Below are 12982 nucleotides of genomic sequence, written 5' to 3'. Positions count from 1 at the left end.
CCAAGTACAGTTTGTCTCCGTCCTAGATTTCTAGCCTTAGCATTTCAGTTGTGTGGTTGACTCTTTGTAGTAGCTGCTGGAGGCCCTTGCAAAGTGCCTTGGGACCTTCTGTTAAGGGTAGGAATAACTAGCATAATTGTCTACTGTCATTGCAGTGTCCCAGCACAGGCTGTTCAATGAACACCTTGTTTCCGCAAGCAGCAACCCTGCCTTGGCTATGAGGCGGAAGAAGCATGCGGAGAAGGAAATATATGCTGATCTTATCAGTATCGTCTCTGTCCGGCTGCGAGAGGGTTATAGTATCCGTGAGGTCAACCTCACAAAAGGTGACTCCCAGTAATCTTACTCTGCTTTGTGAAGTGTGGCCAGTGTTCATCTGATGCCCACTCGGACAATACCCAGGGCAGGTTCTGGGGGCCAAACGGAGTCCTCCAATCCCCTCCCTTTGGCCCTCAGGACTTTCCTCTGGCCACATCCCTCGATAGCCTTGCATTGCACAGCTGAGTGTTTTTCGAGTTTTACCTGGCTGGAATGTGTCCTTGGACTCTGATTGTGCCTCCTGCTTACTGGGATGAAGGATAGGGCGGGGGTGTACGAATGTGTGTAGGAACTATCCTCCTGTACAAAGGTAAAATTTGCATTTGCTGCTTTTGCTTCTGTCCCCCACCCACCACTAGTGTGTGATCCCTGGAAAGCTGCCCCGAAGGTAATATGGCCCTTGGACTGAAATGTTCCCCATCATCTCTAATCCAGAATATAGCTCAAGACCACCATGTACTGTCAGGGGTCTTCTTACTGCCCCCTAAGAGCTAGTGTGGTGGGACGGATGTAGTATTGGGTCTGAATGTGGTGACCTCAGGTTCACATTCTAGCTCATCAGTGAAGCTTGCCAGAATGTCTTGGCTCTGTTTGTTTGTCTATCCATGTATCCAAGAACTTCATATAAATCAGCATAAATATTGGGCGCTCATGGATGATGGGCCAGTTTACACACCATCAGTGCGCAAAAGCTTGTAAGCATGATGGAACAGTATATATCTTCTCCCCATCCCTCCCACACTGTACTCAGCTTAAAGCTGCTGTGGGAACCTGTAGCCCTACAGATGACAGTAGACTCCAGATCCATTCAGCCCCAGTGGTCAAGAGTGATAGGAGTTGTAATAGAACAACAACATCTGGGTGGCTGCAGATTCGCTTGTTGTTGTTTAGTCGTTTAGTCGTGTCCGTGGAGAAGGAACTGGCAAGCCACTCCAGTATCCCTGCCAAGAAAACTCCATGGACAAAGACAACAGGCAGATTCGCTATCCCTTTCTTAATCCCATTTTCTAGTTTTGTGGGGGGCTTTACTGTTAAGAAAAATATCTTGTCTCCATAGATGTTAGAAATATCTTTTTTTAAAAAGAAAAGAAAAAGGGGACGAGGAGCTGAGCTTTTCATCATCAAATATTGTGCCGTGTCATATTCTGACTAATATATTATGTATATGGATGCAATGGAGCTTTTTTGACTGTTAGTGTGTGAATAAAACGTAGAAAGCTAAAAAAGAGACCGGAAACCTGATGCAACGGAGGCCATGCAGTGCATAGAAACTTCTTATTCCAGAGTCCCAGCACATTTGGAGCTGTGCGGCCAAGTATTCTTCAAGGGAATACTTGCTGCGAAATGTAGCTGCATAAATAAGAAATTCAAGCATGCACAGCAGATAAGTGGATGTTTCTGTGTTAGATTCAGAAACATGCAATTTGTCTCAAATGCACTGGGATTGTTAGTCTGTAGAAATAATAAATATTATACTCTCCCTATGTGGTCTGTGGCCCATGGGGTCTAAAAAACGAGATAGTTGCTATAATCTGGGGTGAATGAGCCAAGTAAAATTATTGAGCATGTTATCTTTCACGGAAAAGCACTTTAATTGTGTGGTGTTTTTTTTAAAAAAAAAGCTGAAAGGGTGTAATACTAAAGAGAAAGTGGGCAACAAAAGCATGAAACAACTTGACAAATGCATCTTATTTTATGCAGAATAAAAGTAAGAGAGATTAAAATGAACGAGAAATTGTTTCCATTGCCAAGTGTCCCTATAATGAGAAGAAAACTGAGGCACCAAGTGCTTGCCTCCTGATCTTAGTCGGCTCTGTTAAAGGTCCTGAATCTGTGCCTCTTCGAGAAATGATACATGTACATCCATCTCAAGGCGTAGTGCAGTGGGGATGGGGGCAAGATGGGATGCTGACTATAACCCGTTTCTCTCAATCTTACTACATGCTTATAGGTGGCACTCAGCTAGAAGTGAAGTTAGTTCTGTTGTGGAAGCACAATATGAGAATTGAGTACTTGGCAGTGGCCCCATGGCCCTTGGACCCTTCTAAACGTAATACATGGGTGGAAGTGACTATGGAGGGCAGCTATGACATTTTGCACGACATCAGCTGCACCATGCGGAAACCTATCACCAGCCTGTACCGCACAACTGTGATACGCCGCTTCTGGAACACTTTGCAAAGGTAAGTCTGCTGGCGACCCTGCCCCATTACTGGGGTGGTGGCCCTCCGTATCTCCTTCCCAAAGGCGTCATGGGCAGTATCTTCTTTGAACCTGTGTATTTACTCTAAGGAGCAGTGCTTCTACTGCTGCCCTTAAACATACTGTTTTCTATCTGTGGTGCTGGACAGTGGCTGGGCACAGAAGACAATTTCATTACTTGAGCAAAAGAGTTATCGCTGCTTGTAAGGAAAGTATGAACAGGAAATGGCAATTGTCTCTGGTAGATCAGCATTGACAATGCACTGGTGTAATGTAAATGTCACCGGTGGGGGTGACGTTGTCTTTTCAGCATCAACCAAACAGACCAGATGCTGGTTCACCTACAGTCGTTTGACAGTGCGCCAGAGCACTTCACAATCCCTGAAAGCACTAGAAATGGAGTGCCTCTCTTCTACCTTCCTCCAGGATCCACAACACCGGTATGTTGTTTGCTGTTTCTGATCCTTGACTGAGATAATAGAGGCACAGCTCTTATATCTAATTTAGCTGCCTGCTTGCCTGCCAAGCTCTTGGAGTTGGCTCCCTTATGCTGATTTGCATGTCGAGGGAAGTACAGGTATTTTGTTCATCCTACTTTCAGGGGTGGACGATATTCTGCAGCTTTGTATTTTAATTATGTTGTATCTCTTTGGTAGGGTACTACATGAACACGTTCAGTTCTACTGTTTCTTAGGTATTCCCTTCTGAGTTATCCCAAGCCAGCCTGTATAGATGTGTATTTTTTAAGACCATCAATTAACGATTGTGTGTGTGTGTAGGTTCTTGACTATATAGAATCATTGCTTCTTGTGCAACAGCAGGTTGCAAGCAGTAAACTTTATTAAAATGACTGTTGCAGGCGTAGGTTAATCTATCAAAACCTTGCAGAAGGAGCATCTAATCCAGGGGTCAGCAACCTTTTTCAGTTGTGGGCCGGTCCACCGTCCCTCAGACCATGTGGTGGGCCGGACTATTTTTTGGGGGGAAAAGATAAACAAATTCCTATGCCCCACAAATAACCCAGAGATGCATTTTAAATAAAAGGATATATTCTACTCATGTAAAAACATGCTGATTCCTGGACCGCCCACGCGCCGGATTGAGAAGGCAATTGGGCCGCGTCCGGCCCACGGGCCTTAGGTTGCCTACCCCTGATTCTAATCTGAATTCAAATACCAAACAAATATTCTGGAAATTATCGGTTGACTAGGTAAATAATGCAGTTCTTGTTTGCCTGTCCTTTACTGTGCTGCTTGATGTGCTGTTCTGTGTAGCCTTTGTATTTGGCTACTGCAGGAGGGCAAATTCCAAAAGATAAACCCTATTCCTCGGAATCCTTTTAACCTTATTATTTGCAATAACTTTACAGCTAATTTCTGTTTGTTTTTAAATGCTCTTTTCCTTGTCAGCAAACAGGCTGAGTATATGCTCTCTGCCATTTACACCTAGGCCTTCCATGTTGTTATTGTTGCATATTAAAATTTGTCGGAGTTTCCATAACCATAAACGGCAAGGGCGAAAGGGGGCATTCCTGTCAAGTGGCTCTGCAGAGGTAGAAGAAAGGGGAATCCAGGCTGTTCCCCCTCATTGCCACTTGTGATTCAAAAACAGAGTTCCAAAGTTAAATTAGTCACCTGAAAGGGCTACTATATCCTGTCCATTTCCTTGAACGCAACTTAGGAGGCGAACGGCACCTATGTCTCTTGGTGTTGACTAATCTCTGTCAAATTAAGAACCCCATAGATAAGGTCAGACTTATACTTCCTTTGAGGCACAAGCCCCTTTCGATCTGCCCCAATGTAATGGCCAATAACAAGTTATGTCAGGATGCCAAGACCACACACAAGTAAAGGCATCCTGATTAAGCAGTGCAAGCTAATCTTCATTTGATCTTCTTGAGGCCTCAAGGCAGCTGTCTTGAGTTTCTGAGCCATTGTTCATCTCTCATATTAATGCTAGCCACCTATCTCCACATGCCCTCTCGTCCAGCTTCCCCTATAGGTTTTACCTCGCAGCCCATTCTTAGCACTTACTGTTCTGTTTATATATAGCATTTTCATTTAGTAAGTACACTCGTTGATTTCCTGTACCATGCATTGGCAATCTAGCTTGTTGCAGTTCGTTTTGACCATTGCATATATAATGTCAGGCCCTCATGTGGTCTGTCTTAGGTGAACACTCAGACCTGCTCTTTTCATTGCTGGTTAAAAACAAATGGGGTGCCGGATATTCTCTCAGTAGGAAATTTAGGGTGGTATTCTACTATTTCCATCAGCAAAAGGATTACAGTTAACTGAATGTGGCTTCCCCCTCTCCTCTCTGCACATATGTCCTGTGCCCTCCCCAAATCTGCTCCAGAGAGTTTAAGGAACCCTTAGGGACGACAGAGGACAAGATGGTTGGACAGTGTTCTCGAAGCTACGAACATGAGTTTGACCAAATTGCGGGAGGCAGTGCAAGACAGGAGTGCCTGGCGTGCTATGGTCCATGGGGTCACGAAGAGTCGGACACGACTAAACGACTAAACAACAGGGCAGATTTGGGGGGGGGAGAGGGAAGTAGTTTCATTATGGCACCCAGGCATAGTGATTGCAGCAATTTGTGAGTTTGTCCTTGGTGTCTATAACTTCTGATGAAGATGATTTTGAACTGTTTCAGGGGAATGGCATAATTTGACCAACCTTGTGCTTAACCACCTAACATGATGGCTTTGGGGGGCAGAATGTGCTGTAGAACCAAAGGCAAAGGCACCAACAGAGTACTGTTTCCCTCCCTTTTAGGTATTGTCGTTGCAGCACAGCAGCTCAGACTCCTGCCACTCACAGTTTGCAGCCTATTGGAAGCCCATTCTGTCTATGGATGCCAACTTCTGGCAGAAGTGGCTGCACATGCACCGCATCGTAATCCTCTTGGAGCATGACATGTATGTGCATGCTGGTTTCCTGTGTGTCTCATGGTTGGGGGAGCATGCATAGAGATAGCTGAAGTACCCCAGCCACAGTGCAAATCTTGCTAACACCCACAGGTAGCTTAAAAGGTAAAGGTAAAGGGACCTCTGACCATTAGGTCCAGTCGTGACCGACTCTGGGGTTGCAGCACTCATCTCGCATTATTAGCCGAGGGAGCCGGCATACAGCTTCCAGGTCATGTGACCAGCATGAAAAAGCCGCTTCTGGTGAACCAGAGCAGCACACGGAAACGCCGTTTACCTTCCCGCTGGAGCGGTACCTATTTATCTACTTGCACTTTGACATGCTTTCGAACTGCTAGCTAGGCAGGAGCTGGGACCGAGCAACGGGAGCTCACCCCGTCATGGGGATTCGAACCGCCGACCTTCTGATCAGCAAGCCCTAGGCTCTGTGGTTTAACCTACAGTGCCACCCACACTTAGCCTGTGGTTTTGCTTGTTCTTACTGATAGCATCCAAATGGCTGAGGGAGAGCTCTCACATGTGTGTTTTGCTCAAGAGTATAAGGATGAGGAACCAGTAGTCTGTCCTGTGGACCATGAATAGTAACCCTTTGATGTACTTCCCAGGCCAGTCCCAAAGCATTTGCACACCCCAGGCAACAACGGCCGCTACAGCACTATTCAGTGCCGCATCTCGCACTCGGCGCTGACTTCCTTGCTGCGTGACTGGAGTAGCTTTGTGCTTGTGGAAGGCTACTCCTACGTCAAGCTCATGCGCAGGTAAGGCATTAATAAAGGGGTGGGGCAGCTGGGGGTGAGATGTTGTGTAAGGTCAGTGCCTTAGATTGGGGGTTAAGGTAGAGGAGTTGTAGCTCCAGAGAAAAAGTTGTCGGTGCTTGTGTTGATGCTCGTTCCACCTGCTGTTTGCCGTTCTCCATTCTGCAGTTCCGAGGATCAGCCTCCTTTTTCATTCTATGTGGTGCGGATCATTTCCAAAGCTCCCTGCATGGTCCTTCGTCTGGGGTTCCCCATTGGGACGCTTGCTAAGATCAGGAACAAAGTGAGTACTAGATTTCCTCGGGTCATAGTAAGCATTTAGCAAAACTGCAGGAAAATGCATTTACACAGCAAGAATCGGTTCAGTGGATATTTTTTGGGGGGAAGTAAAGCCTTCAGCACTACCAAGCAGCAATATGTGCTCCTGTACATTCAACAGCATCTGAAGTCCTCCTTGGGCTTCATAGATTTAGAAGTCTTGTTTCTAGACCTAAATAATAGTGCGGTTGGTGGGCAAAGCTACCTTTGATGGTGTTTCCTGCTTGGCAGGGGGTTGGACTGGATGGCCCTTGTGGTCTCTTCCAACTCTACAATTCTATGATTCTATGATTCTAGCTGGAGGGCCCATCTCTCCCACTCTCTCCTCCAGTAATGCAGCAAACTCGTCTCAAATTGGCTAGGCATATGGTATTTCTGATCCAGGTCTTGATGGACATCTAAGAGGCAGGCTGTTGTCTCTTTCTGGGCTGCTTTAAGTAAAGAGGCTTCCATGGGGAATTCCCTCGTGGGGCTGATGTCTTAGTTTTTGGGATATCAGGTAACATTGCTGACAAAAACAGACCAGTGCACCTGGGGGATTTTGGGGCCAGAGTTGCAGCTTCTACAGAGAGAACAGCAGGACCCAAGGAGGTATGAGGGAATCAGGTTCCACAACAACAGCTGTTCGTATGTAAGGGGCAGCCAAATGTTCTGCTCCAGTGTTTGTGCCCATCTACTTCTCTCCCAACAGATAGAAGAAGAATTAAGAGATCGTATCCTTCAGCTGCGCTTCCCCCACAGAGTCCAGAGCAAAGAGGCAACGCCAAAAGTGAAGCGGAAGGCCCTTGGCAGCAGCTCCCCATCGAAATCTCCTCCTGTGCCTGGGGCCCAGCCAACCCTCTCAGACAGGCCTTGCCTTATTGTGCTGCGCAAGCCTCTAGAGAAGCTCCTGATTAGGTAACAGGGACAGGACATGCAGAACATTCGCTACCTTAGAGCTTCATTAGGCCTGGAGCAGGCAGACCCTGGCATATGATTTGGCCACTGTGGAGGTTGTGAGTATCGGAAGTTGGACTGGACCCCAAAAGCCTTCAGGGGTAGCTAACCTGATGTTTGGGGCTACAGCTCCCATCACCCCTTACCCCAGTCAGTATGCCCAATGGTCAGGAGTCATTGGAGTTGTAGTCCAAAATATCTGGAGGACGCCATGTTAACTACTTGTTGGTCCAGGTTAGCAAGCTATTTCCCACAGGGACCCGCCTAATGCCTATGGGGAAAAGCACAAGTAGGATATGAGCACAGCAGCGCTCTCTCGCTGTTGTGGCCCAGCAGCGGCTGTGCAGAGGCATGCTGCCTCTGATCCTGTTGTTTAGTACTAAATAGCTGTTATCCTCCATTAATTTACCTTATCGTCTTTTGAAGCCAACCAATTTTGTGTCCGGTCCCACATTTTGTGGCAGCAGATTATGTAACTTAATTGCCTGTTGCGTGTAAAGGTACTGAATCTTCCGCCCTTCAGGCTTGGTGGAGAACCCTGGGTTCTTTAACATTATGAGAGAGGGGGACTAGCCAGCTTGGGCTGTGGGAATTTGACACCCTTCCTGCTTAGGGCTGCAAAGGTTGCAGGCAGGTGTGGTAAACAAAGCAGAGTATGCTTTGTAATTCTGGGAATCTTTTCACTTTAAAAACATGTTTTTCCCCCCTAGACAATTAATTTTTGGTGGGAAAGCTGAAATGTTTAATGGAAGTTGAGCATGAAAGGCTCATCGGATTAGGCTTCTGGGCTTGTTTTTAATCCTTCAAAAACAACAACAACCCACTTCAACTTTCCCATATTTGCCAATCCTTTTTTCCTACAGGTTCCACAGTCCTATTACCCATGCCTCCCCTCTCCTGTGTTATGCAATCTGTGGTTTTTAATTTGTTTTTACTTTTTTAAAAAACCTCCAATTCTTTGTGGAATTTAAGAAGCAGTGCTGATTATATGCCCCCCCCCAAAAAAAACCCCAAAGCCTACATAAATTTCTTAATTAAAATGGAAATTTTGTGCCTGCAGGAAATTCTCTTAATATATTGTGTGTTCTTTTGTGATGTCTTTGCCATTGTGCACACAAGCCTTTTTTCTGCACACTGGGGTGGGCTTGTGTGGTGGACTTCGGGCTGAGAAGGTGCAGAGATGACTCACTGGTGTCTCAAAAGTGTTCTCCATGGGGCCAGTACGAACACGACAACCTCGCAGCTGTAGTCATGTTCACTTCCTCTCTCTTCACTTCCTAGATATGAGAAGTTGCCCTCTGACTATCGTGTTCCATGCCTCCTGCCTGTAGAGAATCCCCCCATGTCTGGCCCTCTCACCATGGTGGCCAACCGCACAGCTTCCTCCACCCTGGCTTCCTTGTCTCGCTACTTCTACCACCAGCGCTGGATCTGGTGCGTGCAATCGGGGCTGGTACCCACAGTGCCCATCACAGCCGTGGCGCAGCTGCTGTCCACTCTCACAGAGTAAGTGCCCATCTCATTGCAAAGACTGAATCGGATCCCATCCAAATAGCTGCGGAGGTGAAGGATAGTTGCCCTACTTAGGTTATTTCTGCCAGTGTCTGATAGATTGGGGGGGGGGGTGTTGCATTATTTTGGGAGAGACTACGAAGTGTTGGAGTGTGAGGCATACACAGGTGAGGGTGTTGTAAGAACCTGGTAACCTGCCCTAATTTTCCTCTGGGATGTGCAGGGTTCATCTGGCCGAGGGCTTTCGCTTTGCATCCAGCGGCGATGGAATTATCAGTATGGTGCTGGAGTTGCCCATGAAGGTAAACATGGTTTGCTCTTCCCCTTTGGTATGATACCCTCCCTCTTGCCTCCAGTGTTGCCACATCATCATACTCCCAGCAAGGGCTGATTTCAATCTGTGGGTGGCACGGGGTGGATGCAGAGACACCTGTGGCCAGGCCTAATGCACCTGTGTTAACTCCCTGACCCTGACATGTCGAAACCTATTTTATGTGCCATTCTCTGAGGAGTTTTCCTGTTGGTCCTGTTTACAAGGATGGCTGCACCGTGACCTGCAGGCCACATCTGGCCCACCCCCCACCCCGAGATTTTTATGGTGCTTCAAGCCCCCCCCCCATTTGTCATTTAAAACATGGACTGCTTCTGTGGGCTATGATGCCATGGCCCCCAGCCCCCAAAAGGCTAGTCTACCCATAATAAAGAAGGTCAGCAGGTGGAAATGGCATGCAGCTGACGCTTCTCCCACGGCCTCTGTGGAAGGGAATGAGAGTTTCCCAGTTTTATAGCTCAGGGAGGGGCAGGGAGGGTGAGATAGTTTGCCTGATAAGATTTGCCTGATGAACATCCTCCCAGTTCTGTTCTGTCTAGCGCAGGCACCCCCAAACTGCGGCCCTCCAGATGTTTTGGCCTACAACTCCCATGATCCCTAGCTAACAGGACCAGTGGTTGGGGAAGATGGGAATTGTAGTCCAAAACATCTGGAGGGCCGAAGTTTGGGGATGCCTGGTCTAGCCCCTCCTCCATGGAAAGCCAAAACCAAAAGAAACATTGAGCCCAGAGAGTGTGTGGGCTGGGCCAGGTGTTGGCAAGTTGTGCTGCTTGGCTGCTTCTTTCCTAGCCTCAGGCGTGCCTTAGGAGAGAGGTGATGCAGCAGCAGGATAGGCTCACGTAGGTTGTTCTTCCACAGAGTGACTCCTCAAGAGAGAGCGGCAGTGAGAAGCACAGCTGCATTGTCCAATACGTGCTGTTCCCTCCACATTCCACTTCAACCAAAGACAGGTGAGGGTAAGGGGTTGCCAACCCTGGGGTCATGGAAGAAGTCCTGCCACTACAGACAGCTTGCAGGAGGAACAGGGACTTCTGGGTGCAGGTGGAGGGTCCCCAGGAGACGTCAGGGGTGTGGATTAAACTGCCAAATGTCAAACATTACCCTTTGCTTCTGGTCTGCCGCTGCTTACAGCGGCAGGGGGGCTTCTGGTTGGGAGTGCCTGGGTGTCCTTCCTACCCAGACAGGTTGCAAGCATCGCGTTGTGAGAGCTCAAAGGCTTTCTCTGCTAAGTGTCTTGGTGGCACCCCAAATGGTGCTCCCCAAAATAAGTACAGTGGTACCTTGTGTTACAAATGCCTCAGGTTACAAACGCTTCAGGTTACAAACTCTGCTAACCTGGAAGAGTTACTTCGAGTTGAGAACTTTGCCCCAGGATGAGAACGGAAATCGTGTGCCAGCGGCGCAGCGGCAGCAAGAAGCCCCATTAGCGAAAGCATGCCTCTAGTTAAGAACAGTTTCAGGTTAAGAACGGACCTCCAGAATGAATTAAGTTCATAACTAGAGGTACCACTGTATGTAGGCATGAACACTGCCCCAGTGTGTCTGGGCTTGGAAGCCAGCTCTTCCACGGCCTTTATTGGCAGTGCTTATCCAGAACCCAGAGTTCTCCAAAGTACATGTAAAGAACCAGGGGAAAGAATCGCTGGCTCAGTCGTAACTGGAAGTTGATTAACTTGCCTCAGTATCCCTTTGCACAGCACTCCATGCCTTATAGTTGTACAGCAAAAATGTGGGGGGGGGGCGGAAGTCAGCTGAACAGAATAAGAAGAATGCATAACACCTGCACAACAAAAACAGTACGGTACTTGGTAGATGTGCCACACCACTGAGTGCAGTATTTCTTGTATTAATACTACAAGTATTACAAGTACTACAAGGCTACGTAGGCTTTAAAAATATTTGAGGCGTACTTGCTTTCATGTCTCTGATGCCAAGCCAAAGAATGTGGAAGTGACCTCCTTTTTGTGGGTGCCTAGTCTAGGATCCAGAGAGAGCTGGGAAACTTGTGAGGCATTTACCTTGATGAGGCATTCTGAGAAGTGCAGACTCCATGCGTTTATCCTTAACGTTAAAGATCATTCCGTCTGGGTGTTTCGGCTACCTAGGAGGAAAAACTTTGTCAGCCCTTCACACAACCTAGTTCAGCCTAGTTTCCTTTCCACAAAAGCCCATTTATGCCCCTTAAGAACACAAGAGCTCTGAGGGATCAGGCCAAAGGCCATCCTGTTCTTAGTGACCAACCAGATGCCTATGGGAAGGCACACAAGGGCAGTAGTGCTCGCCCCACTTGTGGATCCCCGCAACTGGTACTCAGTGACATACCACGTCTGGCAATGAGAGCAGGACACAGCCATTGTGGCTAGTAGCATCACAAGACAGGCTAAATGTTGACTTTGCTTAGGCGCAGTGGCCTGGCCAGGTATGCTCATCAGATGGTGGGAAAGACCTAGTCCCTGGACAATCCAATACTTTGGGGATTCAGGCAAATAATAAGCAGAAGCCAAGGAAGTGTGAGGAGCACTCACTGGTGCTCAAGCCATGCTTATGATGTTTCGCTTGCTCTCCAGTTTCTCCACAGATGATGACAACGATACAGAGGTGGAAGCTATTGAGGTGGACATGGAGCTGAACCTTGTTACAGAGTGCTGGGTGGAGCCACAAAGTGGCTGTGTGAATAGTGCATCAGACAGCTTGCGGCACTTACATGGCCTGTCTTACCAGAAAATTCCCAAAGCGGTACGTTCCTTTGGTGGTGAGGGAAAGGGAAGGCAACCTCTGGGACCATTGCCTTGAAGGGACCATGACTGACAGCTGGTATTTCCTGGCTTTTGGTCTTGGGGGCCAGAAAGGGGGCTGTCCAAATGCTTTATAGGTGAGGAGCCTCTGTCATGATGATCTATCCAGCCACCATTATTGTTTGTTGTGAAGACACTACCTGCTCCTCCTTGGGGAGGAGTTGCTTTTTCCCCACTAGGATTTTTCTCACCAAATAATTATCTGAACATGAATTTTACTCCCATTGGAGTATATATGGACAAGGTTTGTATACCTGGTCCAAGTTTATCCTTGGCATCTCTGTGTCTTAACAGAGTGGTATTTCTGAATTGGGAAAGTCTTTGTGTTGCCAAGCCCTGTGTCTTACTTCAGATCCCTCTTCCAGCTTTACCCTCGAGATCTAATGTGCATCCATACCATGCTTGCCTTTGAGTATATCAGCCAGCTGTGCCAGAACAAGGACTGGATCTTCCCCGCATGTGATCCAAGGCCCACTACTGCCGAAGGTGATTCTCCTAGCATGTGCTTTCTGGGCATTTCAAGATGGGGCTGTTCCTGTGGCTTTACAGAGATTATACTCCTGCTTTTTGCTGTAGGTTGTGGTGCTGGAAGCGGCTCCCGGGTACATGAAATACCATTCCACTTTGACCTCATGAAGCTATTGCCAAAGTGTCAGCAGATTGAAATGTCCTTCCTGATGCTGACAGGAGGTAAGTCAACTTAGGCCTGAAACTTTTGCACATTTCTCCAGGGGAAGGGCATGGCCAGGGCTCAGTGCTTCTTGTCTCCAGAATAGCCAAAGTGTGTTAACAAAGAGTGCCTCTGTGCAATGCAGGCTATGTGTACCTTTCTTCTGAATTACCACAGTCTGCACTTCTGGGTTTGTAAAACACTTTGAGGGTA

At 47.5% G+C, this 12982-nt stretch overlaps 1 protein-coding gene across 3 annotated transcripts in view; it reads left to right on the top strand.

Annotated features, from left to right (window-relative positions):
- The window catches only part of SZT2 (SZT2 subunit of KICSTOR complex), a 79459-nt gene that overhangs the window by 20344 nt on the left and 46133 nt on the right, over positions 1 to 12982 (top strand). For all 3 annotated transcript variants that reach the window (XM_060276975.1, XM_060276974.1, XM_060276973.1), the window contains exons 9-21: positions 156 to 326; positions 2270 to 2501; positions 2831 to 2960; positions 5301 to 5443; positions 6058 to 6210; positions 6376 to 6490; positions 7217 to 7422; positions 8743 to 8967; positions 9197 to 9275; positions 10163 to 10254; positions 11872 to 12040; positions 12465 to 12585; positions 12676 to 12789. In XM_060276975.1, the coding sequence (XP_060132958.1) occupies positions 156 to 326; positions 2270 to 2501; positions 2831 to 2960; positions 5301 to 5443; positions 6058 to 6210; positions 6376 to 6490; positions 7217 to 7422; positions 8743 to 8967; positions 9197 to 9275; positions 10163 to 10254; positions 11872 to 12040; positions 12465 to 12585; positions 12676 to 12789 (1950 nt within the window). The remainder of the gene's footprint in view (positions 1 to 155; positions 327 to 2269; positions 2502 to 2830; positions 2961 to 5300; positions 5444 to 6057; positions 6211 to 6375; positions 6491 to 7216; positions 7423 to 8742; positions 8968 to 9196; positions 9276 to 10162; positions 10255 to 11871; positions 12041 to 12464; positions 12586 to 12675; positions 12790 to 12982) is intronic.

Source organism: Zootoca vivipara, chromosome 7 (assembly GCF_963506605.1).
Source record: "Zootoca vivipara chromosome 7, rZooViv1.1, whole genome shotgun sequence".
Classification (NCBI taxonomy): Eukaryota; Metazoa; Chordata; class Lepidosauria; order Squamata; family Lacertidae; genus Zootoca; species Zootoca vivipara.
The sequence above is the reverse complement of the archived record's forward strand: the minus strand, read 5'-3'. Positions and strand labels throughout refer to the sequence as shown.